Source organism: Saimiri boliviensis, chromosome 7, assembly GCF_048565385.1.
Source record: "Saimiri boliviensis isolate mSaiBol1 chromosome 7, mSaiBol1.pri, whole genome shotgun sequence".
In the NCBI taxonomy this organism is placed as follows: domain Eukaryota; kingdom Metazoa; phylum Chordata; class Mammalia; order Primates; family Cebidae; genus Saimiri; species Saimiri boliviensis.
In genome coordinates, this window is record NC_133455.1 from 10122926 (window position 1) to 10139774 (window position 16849).

Genomic DNA, 16849 nt, shown 5'->3' on the forward strand with positions numbered 1-16849 from the left:
TGCTACAGTCTTACTTGTCCCATGCTCTTCACTTTGTCTGGAAATGTCTGTTCCTTCTTCTGTTCTCCTAGAAATTTTTCTTTTTTTTTGAGATGGGGTCTCGCTCTGTCACCTGGGCTGGAATGCAGTGGTACAATCTTGCCTCACTGCAACCTCCGCCTCCTGGGTTCAAGCAATTCTCATGCCTCAGCCTCCCGGGTAGCTGGAATTACAGGTGCCCACTACCATGCCAGGGCTGATGTTTGTACTTTTAGCAGAGACAGGGTTTCACCATGTTGCCCAGGTGATCTGTAACTCCTGAGCTCAGTCAGTTACCTTGAACTTCCAAAGTGCTAGGATTACAGGCGTGAGCCACCTCACCTGGCCTAAAGTAAAGTTATACCTATGAAATTAAAATATGTGGCTGGGTGTGGTAGCTCACACCTGTAACCCCAGCACTTTTGGAGGCCAAGGTGGGAGTATCACTTGAGCCTGGGAGTTTGAGACCAGCCTGGGCAAATGGCAAGACCTGTCTCTACAAAAAATAATTTAAAAAACCCAGATAGCTGGGTACAGTGGCACATGCCTATAGTCCCAGCTGCTTGGGAGGCTGAAGCAGGAGAATCACTTGAACCCAGGAGGTTGAGGCTGCAGTGAGCAAAGATTATGCCACTGACACCAGCCTGGGCAACAGAATGGGACCCTGTCTCATACAACAAAATAAAATAAAATATGTGTATACATTACTCTGTATCACCTAATAGCATTTCACTTATGTGTGGTGTGTATGATTCATTTTGGAAAATAATTGCTTTAAACCATGTCATCTATTTGTTTTCCTTTATTGGTATGTATCCTAGGCCCTCCTTATCTGTGGTTTTGCTTTCCGGGGTTTTCAGTTACCTGTGGTCAGCCACGGCCCAAAAATATTCAGTGAAAAACTCCAGAAACAAACATAAGTTTTGTTTGGTTTTTTTTTTTGAGACGGAGTTTCACTCTTGTTACCCAGGCTGGAGTGCAATGGCACGATCTTGGCTCACCGCAACCTCTGCCTCCTGGGTTCAGGCAATTCTCCTGCCTCAGCCTCCGGAGTAACTGGGATTACAGGCACGCACCACTGTGCCCAGCTAAATTTCTGTATTTTTTGTAGAGACGGGGTTTCACCATGTTGACCAGGATGGTCTCGATCTTTTGACCTCGTGATCCACCCGCCTCGGCCTCCCAAAGTGCTGGGATTACAGGCTTGAGCCACTGCGCCCGGCCACAAACGTAAGTTTTAAATGGCACAGCATTCTGAGGAGCATAGTGAAGTCTCCCACCATCCCTACTCGGGATGTGAATCCTCTCTTTCCCAGCATATCTACCCTGTAGACGCTACTCCCCTGGTGGTCACTTAGTAGCTGCCTTGGTTCCCAGATCTGAAACCCACAGGGCACGTAAGCTGGGTGCCGTCAGCAGTTTCAGGCATCCACTGGGGTCTTGGACCGTTTCCCCGGCAAAGAAGGGATGACTACTGTTGCTTGTCTTATTTCTCCGGCTCAACACTCTCCTCCGGGCGACAGATAACTTCTTCCTCATTTTAGATGTCCTGAATTATCTAGAAAAGCACTTTAGAGGTTGCTTCAATAAATATATATGTATTTTGCGACAGGATCTGCTTCTGTTGCCCAGGTTGGTGTTCGGGGGCACAATCTTGGCTCACTGCAACCTCCACTTCTTAGGTTCAAGCGATTCTCCTGCCTCGGCCTCCAAAGTAGCTGGGATTGCAGGTGCCCACAACCATGCCTGGCTAAATGTTGTATTTTTTGTAGAGACAGGGTTTCACCATGTTATCCAGGCTGGTCTCTTAACTCCTGGGCTCAAGAGATCCATTCGCCTCAGCCTCCCAAAGTGCTGGGACTACAGGCATAAGCCACTGCACCCGGATCTTTCCTTTTTTTTTTTTTTTTGAGACGGAGTTTCGCTCTTGTTACCCAGGCTGGAGTGCAATGGCGCGATCTCGGCTCACCGCAACCTCCGCCTCCTGGGTTCAGGCAATTCTCCTGCCTCAGCCTCCTGAGTAGCTGGGATTACAGGCATGTGCCACCATGCCCAGCTAATTTTTTGTATTTTTAGTGGAGACGGGGTTTCACCATGTTGACCAGGTTGGTCTTGATCTCTTGACCTCGTGATCCACCCGCCTCAGCCTCCCAAAGTGCTGGGATTACAGGCTTGAGCCACCGCGCCCGGCTTAATTTTTGTATTTTTAGTAGAGACGAGGTTTTGCCATGTTGGTCAGGTTGGCCGAAAACTCCTGACCTCAAGTGATCCACCTGCCTTGGCCTCCCAAAGTGCTGGGATTACAGGTGTGAGCCACTTCACCTGACCTCACCTCGTCTGTCGATAGTGAGTGTCCTTTGAGACACAAAGGTTTTAAATTTTGATGAAGTCCGATTTATCTATTTGTTCTTCTGTTGCTTGTGTGTTTGGTGTCATATCCAAAAATGATTGCCAGAGTCAGTGTCATTAAGCTTTTACCTATGTTTTCTTCTAAGAGTTTTGTTGTTTTGGCTTTTATATCTAGATCTTGGATCTATTTTGAAATACTTTTTCAATTTATTTATTTATTTATTTATTTTTGAGACAGAGTCTTACTCTTGTTGCCCAGGCTGGAATGCAATGGCATGACCTCGGCTCACTGCAATCTCTGCCTCCCAGCTTCAAGCGATTCTCCTGCCTCAGCCTCCCGAGTAGCTGGGACTACAGGCCCCTGCCACCATGCCTGGCTAATTGTTGTATTTTTAGTAGAGCTGCCGTTTCACCATGTTGACCAGGCTGGTCTCAAACTCCTGACCCCAGGTGATTTGCCCTCCTCAGCCTCTCAAAGTGCTGGAATTACAGGCACCTGGACAATTTTTTTTTTTTTTTTTTTTTTTTGAGACAGAGTTTTACTCTGTGGCTCAGATTGGAGTGCAGTGGTGCAATCTTGGCTCACTGCAACCTCTACCTCCTGAGTTCAAGCAATTATTGTGACTCAGCCTCCAGAGTAGCTGGGACTACAGGCATGCCCCACAATGACTGGCTAATTCCTGTCATTTTAGTAGAGATGGGATTTCACCATGCTGGCCAGGCTGGTCTCAAACTCTTGACCTCAAGTGATCCGCCTGCCTCAGCCTCCCAAAGTCCTGAGATTATAGGGGTGAGTCACTGTGCCAGCCTACATAGATCTAAATTTGATGCACAAAAGAATAGGGCACTGGAGCATGATCTTGAGCAGGAAGTCCAAGAAGAGAGAGGCAGCATATTCCTGAAGCCCTGGGATAGAATAAGATCAGATTGTATGTGAAAAAGCAGTAGATTTTTGGGACAGGCACAGTGGCTCACACCTGTAATCCCAGCACTTTGAGAGGCCGAGGCAGGCATATCACTTGAACCCAGCAGTTCGGGATCAGCCTGGCAAGCATGGCGAAACCCTGTCTCTACAAAAAATACAAAAATTAGCCAGGTGTGGTGGTGCATGCCTGTGGTCTCAGCTACTTGTGAGGCTGAGTTGGAAGGATCCCTTGAGCCCGGGAGGCACAGGTTGCAGTAAGCTGCATTTGGGCCACTGCACTCCAGCCCTAGCGACAGAGCCAGACTCTGTCTCAAAACACACAAACCAAAAAACCAATAGACTTTCAGAGGAATAGATACCAGTTTTTTCTTCCTTAATCCTCTGACTTCCAGCTAATTCTACAGTCTCAAAAAAAAAAAAAAAAAAAAAACAGAGAGAGGAAGGTGATTTAATAAGACAAAGGAGTTAGAAAAGAAAGGCAGGTGTTAGTCATGTGGGGAAAAGGGAAGTATTTGTGTTTACAAGAATCCCAACAGTATCTGGGAATGGAGAATGAAGAATATTTTCCATTTGTTGAAAAATTCGTGCTAAGCAGATGAAGTACTCAGGGTTACCCCTCTAGCCTCATATTGGGGTATGTAGCCTACCATAGTTACCCCTGTTAGATTACGCCTTCTCCCAGAATCACAAAGGCCCACAGAATGAAAGTGTTTACTATGAGCTGTCATGAAAAGTAAGAGTTAGGCTTGGCACGGTGGCTTACACCTGTAATCCCAGCACTTTGAGAGGTCAAGGTGGGTAGATCACTTGAGCCCAGGGGTTTGACACCTGCACAACATGGCAAAACCCCATCTCTACAAAAAAATACAAAAAATTCGCTGGGCATGGTGGCATGCGCCCATAGTCCCAGCCACTCAGGAGGCTAAGGTGAGAGTCTGAGATGTTGGGGCTACAGTGAGCCAAGATCGTGCCACTGCACTCCAGCCTGGGCAATCAGAGCCAAACCCTGTCTCAAAAAAAGAAAAAAAAAAAAAAAAAAGAGAGAGAGAGAAAAGTAGGAGTTAGTCATCCTGGCCAAGAGTATGAACTTTTTCTTCAAAGAACTCCTGGACTGTGGGGAAACTAGAGGTACATGTTTGACAGACATGCTTATTTATTAGAAGTTATGAGACTAGCGAGTAGAGTAGATGGAGGAAAGTGGCAGGAAAATGATACTGGAAAGGTAGGTCTGGAACCTCCTGTGAAGGACCTTGTACATCAATCCAAGGAATCTTTAACCTAGAGCAGAGATAACAAACTGAAAATCCCACGGAGACTAGACATGCTAATGAGGAAAGACAACCAGATGTAAGGCAATAGGGAGTGGTGGGGACTGTGGCAAACAGTAGTGCTCATTCTCTGTCTATGCCAGACAGCCACTCTCAGCTCCAGTTGATTGTTGCCATGTGGGAGTGTTGGTCCAGTGTGGCCAGATCTTCCAGTGTTCAAAGAGACAACAGACATCCAGGTTTTTACAGAATGGCACCAGGTTTTAAAAATATATGGGCCAAGCCAGGCTGGGCTTTGAACCAGATATGGTCCACAGGCCATCATTCTGGCGCCTTGGCAGATTGAAGAGAGCTAGTGAAGATTTTTAAGTGAAAAAAGGTATATGATCATATCTGTGCTTTAGAAAAATCAGATTGCTGCCAGGCACAGTGACTCATCCCTGTAATCCAAGCACTTTGGGAGGCCAAGGTGGATGGACCACCTGAGGTTGGGAGTTTGAGACCAGCTTGATCAACATGGACAAACCCCGTCTCTACTAAAAATGTAAAATTAGCCGGGCATGGTGGCGCATGCCTGTAATCCCAGCTACTCAGGAGGCTGAGGCAGGGGAATCGCTTAACCTGGGAGGTGGAGGTTGTGGTGAGCCAAGATCCTGCCATTGCACTCCAGCCTGGGTAACAAGAGGGCAACCCCATCTCAAAAAAAAAAAAAGAAAAGAAAAGAAAGAAAAATCAGATTGTTATGTGGAAGACGGCTTACAGGAAATAGATGAGAGGAAGGGAAACCAGTTAGGAAATTGTTTCAACAGTTCAGGTGGGAGGTGACCGCAGTCTGTGCTAGGGCGAGGCAGGGGAGAATGTTGGTGGACACATTTGGAGTCCAGCATCCACTGGGAAGAATTTAGCTTCAATGTGCACCTAGAAGACAGATACATTCTTTCAATGCACCCCGTCTTTTCCACCCCATTTTCTTTTTCTTTCTTTTTTTAAATTGAGATGGAGTCTCATTCTGTCGCCAGGCTGGAGGGCAGTGGCGCAGTCTTGGTTCACTGCAACCTCCACCTCCCGGGTTCAAGCGACTCTCCTGCCTCAGCCTCCCGAGTAGCTGGGATTACAGATGCGTGCCACCACACCCGGCTGATTTTGTATATTTTTAGTAGAGATGAGGATTCACCATGTTGGCCAGGCTGGTCTCAAACGCCTGACCTCAAGTGATCCACCCACCTCAGCCTCCCAAAATGCTGGGATCACAGGTGCGAGCCACGGCGCCACACTTTTACCCCATTTTCTAAACTGGAAGCTGAAAGGCACAGGGCAGATTGATAATCCTGAAAGCCAAAGGACAGGACATTTCAGCAAAGACTCCAGTTTTCGGTGCAGTCTAATTTTACTCACGATTGCTTTAGAGATAGATTCCTTAACCAACTCCTCCAGTCCTCATCCGCTCCCAGGGGGCAATTTTAATGGATGGGCTCAGCACATAATTGAAATTTAAAAAGTAAATCTCATGGTGTTTGGCTCTCTCCAGCAGCCAGTGGAAACTCAGAGCTAAATCTTGTGAAAGTTCTAGGCTCTGCTTCCCAGCAGAGGGGGAAACCGGCTCCCAAAGAGGCCGTTTCATGGAGACAGACGTATGAGAAGTGGGCTTTGGATCTATTTCATGGTCTTGCTGCTTGTGCAACTGGCCGCTTGGGTTCACGGAAGGATGCAAAGGGAGGGGAGGTGGGAATGGAGGGGAGGAAAGGTGACTCCCGTCGAGGAATGTGTCTCACACCCATCAAGTATCATGATTAGAACTGTTTTCTCCGCAGACTCTTCCAATTTTTGAACGGGGTATTTTTGGGCACAGGAAATGGCCCGGAGGAGCTGCAGAGCAAAGCCTCCCCTCTCTGGCACCGCTTGGGAGTGCCCCGTGGGATGAGGGAGAGGACGAGGCAGTCAGGCAAAGGTTAGGGGAGGGAAGCAAAGGCAGGGACCCAGAACGACTCCAGCAAATGTTTGGATTTCTCCACCAGGAGGGAGGACAAACAAGCTTTTTTCTTGCCTTCTGGGCAGCTCTGTGTGCTCTCCAGCTCGGACTCCGAGGAGGAAGGGCGAAGCTGAAAATAAAAATTATCTGGAGCTGGACCCAACGGCTCCTCCACTGCACGAAGCTCATCGGAGCCCCGCAGCCCGCCGCCTCCCAGAAATGACCACTTTGGCTAAATTGCATGCATTTCCAAGCTTCGTCCGGCTGCAGGCTTCGCCTCTGGGAGAGGCAGGCGGCTTGTGAGCCGGGCTCCAGAGGCAGGACCTCCCTGGGTCTCTCATTTCCTGGCTGAAGTTTCTCTTCTCGGTGCTGTGGCAGCATCCAACCCACACTCGCAGAACCCGCGTCCTGGGTGATGAGGTCAGACACGCAGCAGCTAGGTGAGTGGTGACGCTCAGATAAGCATCTGTGCCTTTGTGGGGACTCCCTGGGCTGCTCCGCACCCGGACACTCGCTCTGTCCCCGCCATGTACAACGGATCGTGCTGCCACATCGAGGGGGACGCCATCTCCCAGGTGATGCCGCCGCTGCTCATCGTGGCGTTTGTGCTGGGCTTGTTGGGCAATGGGGTCGCCCTGTGTGGTTTCTGCTTCCACATGAAGACCTGGAAGCCAAGCACTGTTTACCTTTTCAACTTGGCCGTGGCTGATTTCCTCCTCATGATCTGCCTGCCTTTTCGGACAGACTATTACCTTAGACGTAGACACTGGGCTTTGGGGGACATTCCCTGCCGGGTGGGGCTCTTCACTTTGGCCATGAACCGGGCCGGGAGCATCGTGTTCCTTACGGTGGTGGCGGTGGACAGGTATTTCAAAGTGGTCCATCCCCACCACGCGGTGAACGCCATCTCCAACCGGAAGGCAGCTGGCATCGTCTGCGCCCTGTGGACCCTGGTCATTCTGGGAACGCTGTATCTTCTGCTGGAGAACCATCTCTGTGTGCAAGACACAGCCGTCTCCTGTGAGAGCTTCATCATGGAGTCCGCCAATGGCTGGCACGACATTATGTTCCAGCTGGAGTTCTTTCTGCCCCTTGGCATCATCTTATTTTGCTCCTTCAAGATCGTTTGGAGCCTGAGGCAGAGGCAGCAGCTGGCCAGACAGGCTCGGATGAAGAGGGCGACCCGATTCATCATGGTGGTGGCGGTTGTGTTCATCACATGCTACCTGCCCAGCGTGTCTGCCAGGCTCTATTTCCTCTGGACAGTGCCCTCGAGTGCCTGCGATCCATCTGTCCATGTGGCCCTGCACGTTACCCTCAGCTTCACCTACATGAACAGCATGCTGGATCCCCTGGTGTATTATTTTTCAAGCCCCTGGTTTCCCAGATTCTACAAGAAGCTCAAAATCTGCAGTCTGAAACCCAAGCAGCCAGGACACTCGAAAACACAAAGGCTGGAAGAGATGCCAGTTTCGAGCTTCGGTTGCAAGAGTTCCATCAGTGTGGCAAATAGTTTCCAAACCCTGTCTGACGGGCAGTGGGATCCCCAAATGCGCTGAGTGGCGCTGAACAAACAGACCCACAGGGTTGAGGAAGACAGAGTGGTGACCTAGAGTTAACTCATGCTAAGGGGTTGGGGGCTTTGAAATTGCCACTCCCCTTTCTTATTGCAAGATGGCTTCACACACATGAGCTGCATCCTTCTCATTCTGTCGGAAATGAAATTCACATAACTGTACCTTTTGGGGAGGTTCCAGTTGATTGAAGTGAGTTGACTGCATTTTATCTGATTACAATGGCAGGGGACTGAATGTGCCTGGAGTGGAGTCCGTGTGTACTGGGAGGGCATTAGGAACCGCACACCCCCTGTGTAATGTTTTTTGTTTGTTTTTGTTTTTGTTTTGAGATGGAGTCTTGCTCTGTCACCCAGGCTGGAGTACAGTGGCATGATCTTGGCCCACTGCAACTTCCGCCTCCTGGGTTCAAGCAATTTTCCTGTCTCAGCCTCCTGAGTAACTGGGATTACAGGCTCCAGCCACCAGGCCCTGTACTGTATTTTTAGTGGAGGCAGGGTTTCACCATGTTGGCCAGGCTAGTCTCAAACTCCTGACCTCAGGTGATCCGTCTGCCTCGGCCTTCCAAAGTGGTGGGATTACTGAAGTGAGCCACTACGCTCCGTCTCCCCCGTGTAATTTTAAACCGCTAAGTAAATGGGTGTATGTGTTTAAATGGGTGATATTCTCCCTCTTAGAGGGTGGAGGGGGACAGTTAGCAGTATTTCCTATGAGGGAGTGGGGGGCAGTTAGCAATACTTCCTATCCTCTGAGCTTAAATCATTTCTCATCTCGGGAAACAGGAACCAGACTAAGTCAATACTTTTTATTTCAGGCCAAATGAGGCTCTTTAGATTGGGATGTATTGATCCTATTAATTTTCATCTTTACTGGGTCCCCTCTTTACATTTCTGTGTGATTGTTGTGACTTCCCAGTAGCCCAAGAAGAACAACAGCAAAACCGTCTGCCCTGACCTTCTTCACGTTTGTGTTTCATAGCCAGGTGCTGAGGGATCTGTTCCCCAGCCCTGGCTTCTCCAGTGCCATATGCTGAGTCCAACACAATTGCTTTTGATGACTTGTTATGTGACTGCGAATTGAAATTATTCATTTATTTCTTCTCCAGGTATTTCCTGAATTTGTATTTGGTGGCAGGCACTATACTGTGTAATTTTTGCCAGAGAGTCATTAGTCAACTCTTGTGTGACAGTGAAGTGTTTTGGGGGCTGGGGACAGAGAATTTAAGAACTGTCATCCTTTTATGGAATATAGTTTCTAGACCTTTTCTGTGTGAATATCAATGTTGTCCTTATTGCAAGTTTCCCTCAGGCACAGGAGTTTCCCAAATTGTACCTGGACCACTCAAAACAGAGGACTCTGTGAAATGACAAGCTGCCCCTACCCTGAATTAGGGGGAAACAGTCCAGGTCAACTCTAGCTCCTTTCTCAAGCTGCAAAGTGGTGAACATGGTTCTCAACTCCTTAGTTTATACTCTCTCAAATGCCCAGGGTACTCTCCCCACTTAAGAACTTTGCCAACTTCTAGTTCTTTGGCCTCAAAACACCCCTGTAAGGCTGGGCGTGGTGGCTCACACCTGTAACCCCAGAACTTTGGGAGACCAAGGCAGGCATATTACTTGAGGTCAGAAGTTTGAAACCAGCCTGGTCAACATGGTGAAATCCCATTTCTACTAAAAATACAAAAATTAGCCAGGTGCGGTGGTGGGCACCTGTAATCCCAGCTATTTGGGAGGCTGAGGCAGGAGAATCGCTTAAACCCGGAAGGTGGAGGTTGCCATGAGCCGAGATTGCACCATTGCACTCCAGCCTGAATGACAGAGTGAGACTCCATCTCAAAAACAAAAAACAAAAAACAAAAAACAACTCTTTAGGCTGTCCCTATTGTTCCTTTTTTCAGAGGCACTGCACAGCCTAGTGATGAAAAATACGGGCCACAGAGTGTTAGATGCATCTAAGTTTGAATCTCAGCTCAAGCATGTACTAGACCTGTGATCTTAAGGCAGATTGTTTTTTCAGACACAGAGTCTCGCTGTATTGCCCAGGCTGGAGTGTGTGCCATACTCATTGCTCACTGCAGCCTCAAACTCCTGGGCTCAAGCAATCCTCCTACCTCAGTCTTCCGAATAGTTGGGAGTATAGCCATGACGAGGTCTCACACACTGTGTTGCCCAGGCTGGTCTCAAACTCATGGCATCAAAAAGTCCTCCCATCTTGGCCTCCCAAAGTATTGGGATTACCTGCATGAGCCACTGCACCCAGCCTGGCAGATTCTACTTAACCACTTGTAGCTTCATTTTTCTCGTCTGTCAAACAGGGATAATTATAATACAACTTCAATGTGTCACTGGGCAGATTAAATGAATGTACATTCCTGAAGCATCGGAACTTTGTTCACTGTTATATACCCAATGCCTAAAAGAGGACCTGCACATAGTAGGTGCTCAGTAAATGTTTGGTAAATGAATGAATGAATGCTAAAGTGCATGTAAAGCCTTAAGTACAGAGCCTGGCAGTAAGTGCTCAATATTATGACTTATGATATTAACACGTTTTACACATAAAGAAACGGAGGCAAAGAAGCAATTTCCTTTGGGGTTTAGAGCCCTTAAGTTGCTGCTCTGTTTTCACGCCTGAATTCCCCTGCCTCTCAGTTACCTGGTGAAGAGGGAAGGCAAGAATTCATATCAGCATTAAAGAGTCATACATCCTCCTGATAGGGATCTGTGAAAACCCACACTTCTGCTTTTAGTTCTATTCTTAGAATTATTCCCCAGACTGCTGCTCTTTTGTTGCTTCATCATAATAAAAATGGATTCTGAAAGCAAACCTGTGTCCTGTATGTGGCTCTAGGTCAAAGGAACCGTGTAACTTTGCCCTCCAAGGGGAAAAAAAAGCTAAAATATCCAGACCTGCATGGCAAGCAGGCAGAGGTTCTCACTAAAAAAAAAACACACACACACACACAAAAACAGCATATACAAACAGAGAGAAAAATCAAACCCAAACTGAAATACAGCCTTGATTCTAAATTTGCTTCCCTTTTTAAGTTCTCAGAATGTGACGAAAAATACATCTTAGCAAGAAGTTTCTTTGGAAGACTTAAAGAAGAAGCGTATAGCTTTGTTGACAATACTTCGTTTAAACTATCTGAAACAGGAACATGAATGATTTACATGTCTTGTTCTCTCTCTCTCTCTCTCTCTCTCTCTCTCTCTCTCTCTTTCTTTCTCTCTCTTTTGGTGAGATGGGGTCTCACTGTGTTGCCCAGGCTGGAGTGCAGTGGTGCAATCATGGCTCACTGCAGCCTTGACTTCTGGGTTCAAGCGATCCTCCCACTTCAAACTCCTTAGTAGCTGGGGCCACAGGTACGCCTCACCATGTCTAGCTAATTTTTCTGTATTATTTGTAGAGATGGGGTCTCACTATGCTGCCCAGGCTCATCTCAAATTCCTGGGTCCAAGCGATTCTTTCTCCTTGTTACTCCTTCTAGAGTCTTTCAGGAAAAGTCACATGAAAGCTGGAAGAGCTATTGGGGGCCAGGTAGTCTATAGGGATGATGTGGAAAAAAGAGGTATCTTTTATTCGTGCTGATCGTGGTAAAACTTTCAGTTTTGGTCTATTCGCAGAATGGGTTTCCTTACCCTTTATTAAAACCAAAATGTTGGACAGGCACAGTGACACTTGTCTGTAATCCCAGCACTTTGGGAGGCCGAGGTGGGCAGATCAGAGGTCAGGAGTTTGAGACCAGCCTGGCCAATACAGTGAAACCTCGTCTCTAGTAAAAATACAAAAAATTAGCCAGGTGTGGTGGCAGGTGCCTGTAATCCCAGCGACTCGGGAGGCTGAGGCAGGAGAATCACTTGAACCTGGGAGGCGGAGGTTGCAGTGAGCCGAGATCGCGCCATTGCACTCCAGACTGGGGGAACAAGGCTCTGTCTCAAAAATAAAATAAAGGCATGGCGCAGTGGCTCACGCCTGTAATCCCAGCACTTTGGGAGGCCGAGGCGGGTGGATCACGAAGTCAAGAGATCGAGACCATCCTGGTCAACATGGTGAAACCCCGTCTCTACTAAAAATACAAAAAATTAGCTGGGCATGGTGGCGTGTGCCTGTAATCCCAGCTACTCAGGAGGCTGAGGCAGGAGAATTGCCTGAACCCGGGAGGCGGAGGTTGCGGTGAGCCGAGATCGCGCCATTGCACTCCAGCCTGGGTAACAAGAGCGAAACTCCATCTCAAAAATAAAATAAAATAAAATAAAATAAAAAATAAAATAAAATATGATAAAATTATAAAATTATAAAATAATCCTGTGGGACCCTGCATTGGTCACTTTCACACAGGGTCCCACAGGAGAATCCAGGGCCCTCACTCCTGTCTTAGAGGATGGGGGAAGGCTTCTCAGAGGAAGTCGCTTGCAAACTTGGCTCTGAAGGATGGACAGGAAGCCACCAGGGACACAGTGGGGAAGGGTATTCCGGGCGGATGTAGAGAGGTGAGAAAGAGCAAACTGGGAAGTGCAGGAAGACCAAGAGAGCAGGAATGAAAAGTCCAGGCTGGGGCTGTGACCACCTGGTAAGAGGTGAAGCCATGAGGTCAGCAGAGGAGTGAAAGGTCTATTGTCTATTCTAACCCTTAATGTGGCAAAAGAGTCACGAATAGACTTTCAGATTTCTTTCTCTCTCTCTCTTTCTCTCTCTCTGTTTTTGTTTTGAGACTGAGTCTTGCACTGTCACCCAGGCTGCAGTGCAGTGGCACGATCTCAGCTCACCGCAACCTCCGCCTCCTAGGTTCAAGTGATTCTCCTGCCTCAGCTTCCCAAGTAGCTGGGATTACAGGCACTCACCACCATGTCTGGCTAATTCTTTGTATTTTTTGTAGAGATGGGGGTTTCACTATGTTGGTCAGGCTAGTCTTGAACAACTGACCTTGTGATCCACCTGCCTCGATCTCCCAAAGTGCTGGGATTACAGATGTGAGCCACCGGGCCGGCCACTTTTGTCATTGTTTTTTTGTTTGTTTGTTTTTTGAGATGGAGTTTCACTCTTGTTGCCCAGGCTGGAGTGCAATGGCACGATCTTGGCTCACTGCAACCTCCACCTCCGGGGTTCAAGCGATTCTGCTGCCTTAGCCTCCCAAGTAGCTGGGACTACAGGCACGTGCCACCACACCTGGCTAATTTTTTGTACTTTTAGTAGAGACGGGGTTTTACCATGTTAGCCAGGATGATCTTGATCTCCTGACCTCATAAACCGCCCGCCTCAGCCTCCCAAAGTGCTGTGATCTGCCCACCTCAGCCTAACAAAGTGCTAGGATTCCAGGCGCGAACCACAGAGCCTGGCCTTTTTTTGTTTTGTTTTGAGACAGGGTCTTGGTCTGTCACCCAGGCTGGAGTACACTGGCATCATCTCGGCTCACTGTAACCTTGAAACCCTGGCCTCCAGCAATCATCCCGCCTCAGCCTCCCAAGTATCTGGGATCACAGGCATGTGCCACCATGCCCAGCTAATTTTGCTATTTTTTTTGGAAGGTTCCCAACTCAATGTTATCCCAACTCGGTGTTATCTACACTCTGCAGTGGTGAGTCTCCCAGAATAGCCCCAATGCACTGTGCCACCTGGTGCTCCCCTGCTTAGGCGGCACTTCCTGGTGGAATGTGGACTGGCTCTGTGATTGGCTTTGCCTGATCGAATCCGGTGGAGGTGATGATCGAGGGTTTGCAAGTTCAGGCATTAAGAAGGTCTGCCTGTGTGCTTCCAGAAGCCCTGAGCATGCCCATTTGCGAAGTCCAGACTACTCCATGAAGAGGTTGTATGTAGATGTCATATAGAGGGGCCACACAGAGAGGCCACAGGGACACCATGTAGAGAGGTGTCAAGGCTCTGTGGAGACAGAGAGAAGCCTGGGTGTCCCAGTGTCCTGCTTAAGCATCTGTATGACTCTACCCCAGCTGCCATCTGAGAATCTCCAAATGAGAAGCGTCTAGCTGAGGCCAGCCAAACCAGAGAACCATGAGAGATGACACAGTGGAGGTTGTGTTAAGCCACTACATTTTTTGGCAATTTGTTATGCAGCAATAGATAATTAAAACAGAAATCCTATGGCTGGGTGTGGTGGCTCACACCTGTAATGCCAGCAGTTTGGGAGGCCGAGGCAGGAGGATCACCTGGGCCTAGGAGTTCGAGACCAGACTGGGCAGCACAGTGAGACCCTATCTCTAGTTAAAGAAAAAATAAATAAATAAAACCAAAAATCCCAGCTTAGTTCAAAGACATGATATAGTTAATTACTTAACCTCTTGAAGCCTCAGTTGCTCAGTCTGTAAAATGGAGATGATGATGATAATAATAACACATCTATCACAGGGTTTTTGTGAGGATTAAAGGAGATCACATATGCAAATCTCTCAGTACAATGCAATACTGTTACTATTAATTTTTACAATGGTGCAATCCAGTTTAGTGGCACATATTCAAGTTGTCATAAGATAACCAGGCATGGAGATTCGACTGGGTGAGTCATAAATTTTAAGTGGAGTTTCTACAAAATGCGGTGGGATTACTGCCTTCGCTCTTGCAATGATTCATTAAACAAGTTTCTGTATAACTCATGCACTCGAAAGAAAAAAAATAGTAAACACATAAAAGAAGGACACAAGCAAGACAACACATGCCCACGGTGCAGTGGGAAGACCGGAAATTCCATCGCAGGCACCAGAATCCAACGAGGCTGCAGTTTAGATTCCGCCCGAGGAGTCACGAACTTTGGTTTAGAATCATGCAGTGTGAGAGCTGGGAGGAAGCTCGAAGATCAGCTAATTCCTCATGAGCACACGAGGAGGTGAGGGGTTGAGGTTTCACAGCTAGATAATGAGAGAGCCAGAACATACCCAGAGCTCCAGGTCATTGTACAAACTTATTTGTGGTTGTTCTTTCCCTTTTTTATTTCATTTTGATACGGAGTCTCGCTCTGTCGCCCAGGCTGGAGTGCAGTAGCGCAGTCTTGGTCACTGCAAGCTCCACCTCCCACGTTCAAGCGATTCTCCTGCCTCAGCCTCCTGAGTAGCTGGAACTCCAGGCACCCAAAACCACACCTGGCTAATTTTTGTATTTTTAGTAGAGATGGGGTTTCACCATATTGGGTAGGCTGGTCTTGAACTGCTGACCTTGTGATCTGCCTACTGCAGCTTCCCAGAGTATGGGGATTACAGGCGTGAGCCACTGTGCCTGGACTATGGTTGTTCTTTTTTTTTTTTTTTTTTTTTTTTTTTTTTTTTGAGACAGAATCTTGCCCTGTTGGCCAGGCTGGAGTGCAGTGGCATGATCTTAGCTCATGCAACCTCCACCTCCCAGGTTAGAGCGATTCTCCTGCCTCAGCCTCCTGAGTAGCTGGGATTATAGGCACGCATCACCATGCCCAGCTAATTTTTTGGATTTTCTTTTTCTTTTTTTTTTTTTTCTGAGGCGGGGTTTCGCTCTTGTTACCCAGGCTTGAGTGCAATGGCACGATCTCGGCTCACAGCAACCTCCGCCTCCTGGGTTCAAGCAATTTTCCTGCCTCAGCCTCCCTAGTAGCTGGGATTACAGGCACGCGCCACCATGCCCAGCTAATTTTTGTATTTTTAGTAGAGACGGGGTTTCACCATGTTGACCAGGATGGTCTCGATCTCTTGACCTCGTGATCCACCCGCCTCGGCCTCCCAAAGTGCTGGGATTTCAGGGTTGAGCCACCGCGCCCGGCCTTTTTGTATTTTCAGTAGAGACGGAGTTTCATTGAGGCTGATCTCAAACTCCTGACCTCGTGATCCACCCGCCTCAGCCTCCCAAAGTGCTGGGATTACAAGCGTGAGCCACTGCACTCAGCCTTGGTTGTTCTTTTCTAATTTTATTCATGACTGTTGTTTAAAGAAAAAAAACCCAAAATATTATGAAATGGGAAACTTGGAAAGGGAGAGTCCCTTGCAAATTTCAGTTTCTAGAAATAACTGCTACTGATTTTTCTGACTCTTAGTTAACAATGGCCCTTAGGATTACTTTATGAATGGTATTGAATGGTGTCCACATTCATTCCAGGAAGGAAGCATAGTATTCACAGGCAGCAAGGACAAGAAACAAATGCCAATCATTTCACTAAAGCCTGAATAGTACAACCTCCATCCCAACCACACTCTGAGCAAGATCTTCAACCCTACAGACAAGGCAATAACATAGTAAGAGGCAGTATAGCAAATGGTTAGGGACACAGGCTTTGAAGTCACTGCCAGATCCAAATCCAAGCTCTGCTCTTTTTTTTTTCTTTTATTTTTGAGACACTGTCTCACTCTATCACCCAGGTGGAGTGCAGTGACGTGATCTTGGCTCACAGTAGGCTCGACTTCCCAAGCTCAGGTGATCCTCCCACCTCAGCCTCCCAAGGGACTACAGATGCCTGCTAGGATGCTTGGCTAATTTTTTTGTATGTTTTGTAGAGACGGGGTTTGGCTATATTGCCAAGGCTGGTCTTGAACTCCTGACTTCAAGTTATCTGCCCGCCTCAGCCTCCCAAAGTGCTAGGATTACAGGCGTGAGCCATCACGCCCGGCCTCAAGCTATGCTCTTATGAGCTAGGTGGCTCTGAATATTTTATCACCCTCTCTGAGCTTCACTTTCCTCATTTTGAAATCAGAATCAGTAATAATAATACCTTCCTATGGGCTACAGTCAGGGTGAAACAGGCTACTGACTGTAAAAGCACTGAGCATGGGGTCCG

General features: G+C 47.8%; 1 protein-coding gene across 1 annotated transcript; it reads left to right on the top strand.

Annotated features, from left to right (window-relative positions):
• The first annotated feature begins 6525 nt into the window (after positions 1–6525).
• Positions 6526–10917, top strand: HCAR1 (hydroxycarboxylic acid receptor 1). Its single transcript, XM_003932150.4, has one exon. It carries the CDS (start codon positions 7057–7059, stop codon positions 8086–8088), a length of 1032 nt encoding a protein of 343 aa, XP_003932199.1. The 5' UTR covers positions 6526–7056; the 3' UTR covers positions 8089–10917.
• The last annotated feature ends 5932 nt before the right edge of the window (positions 10918–16849 follow it).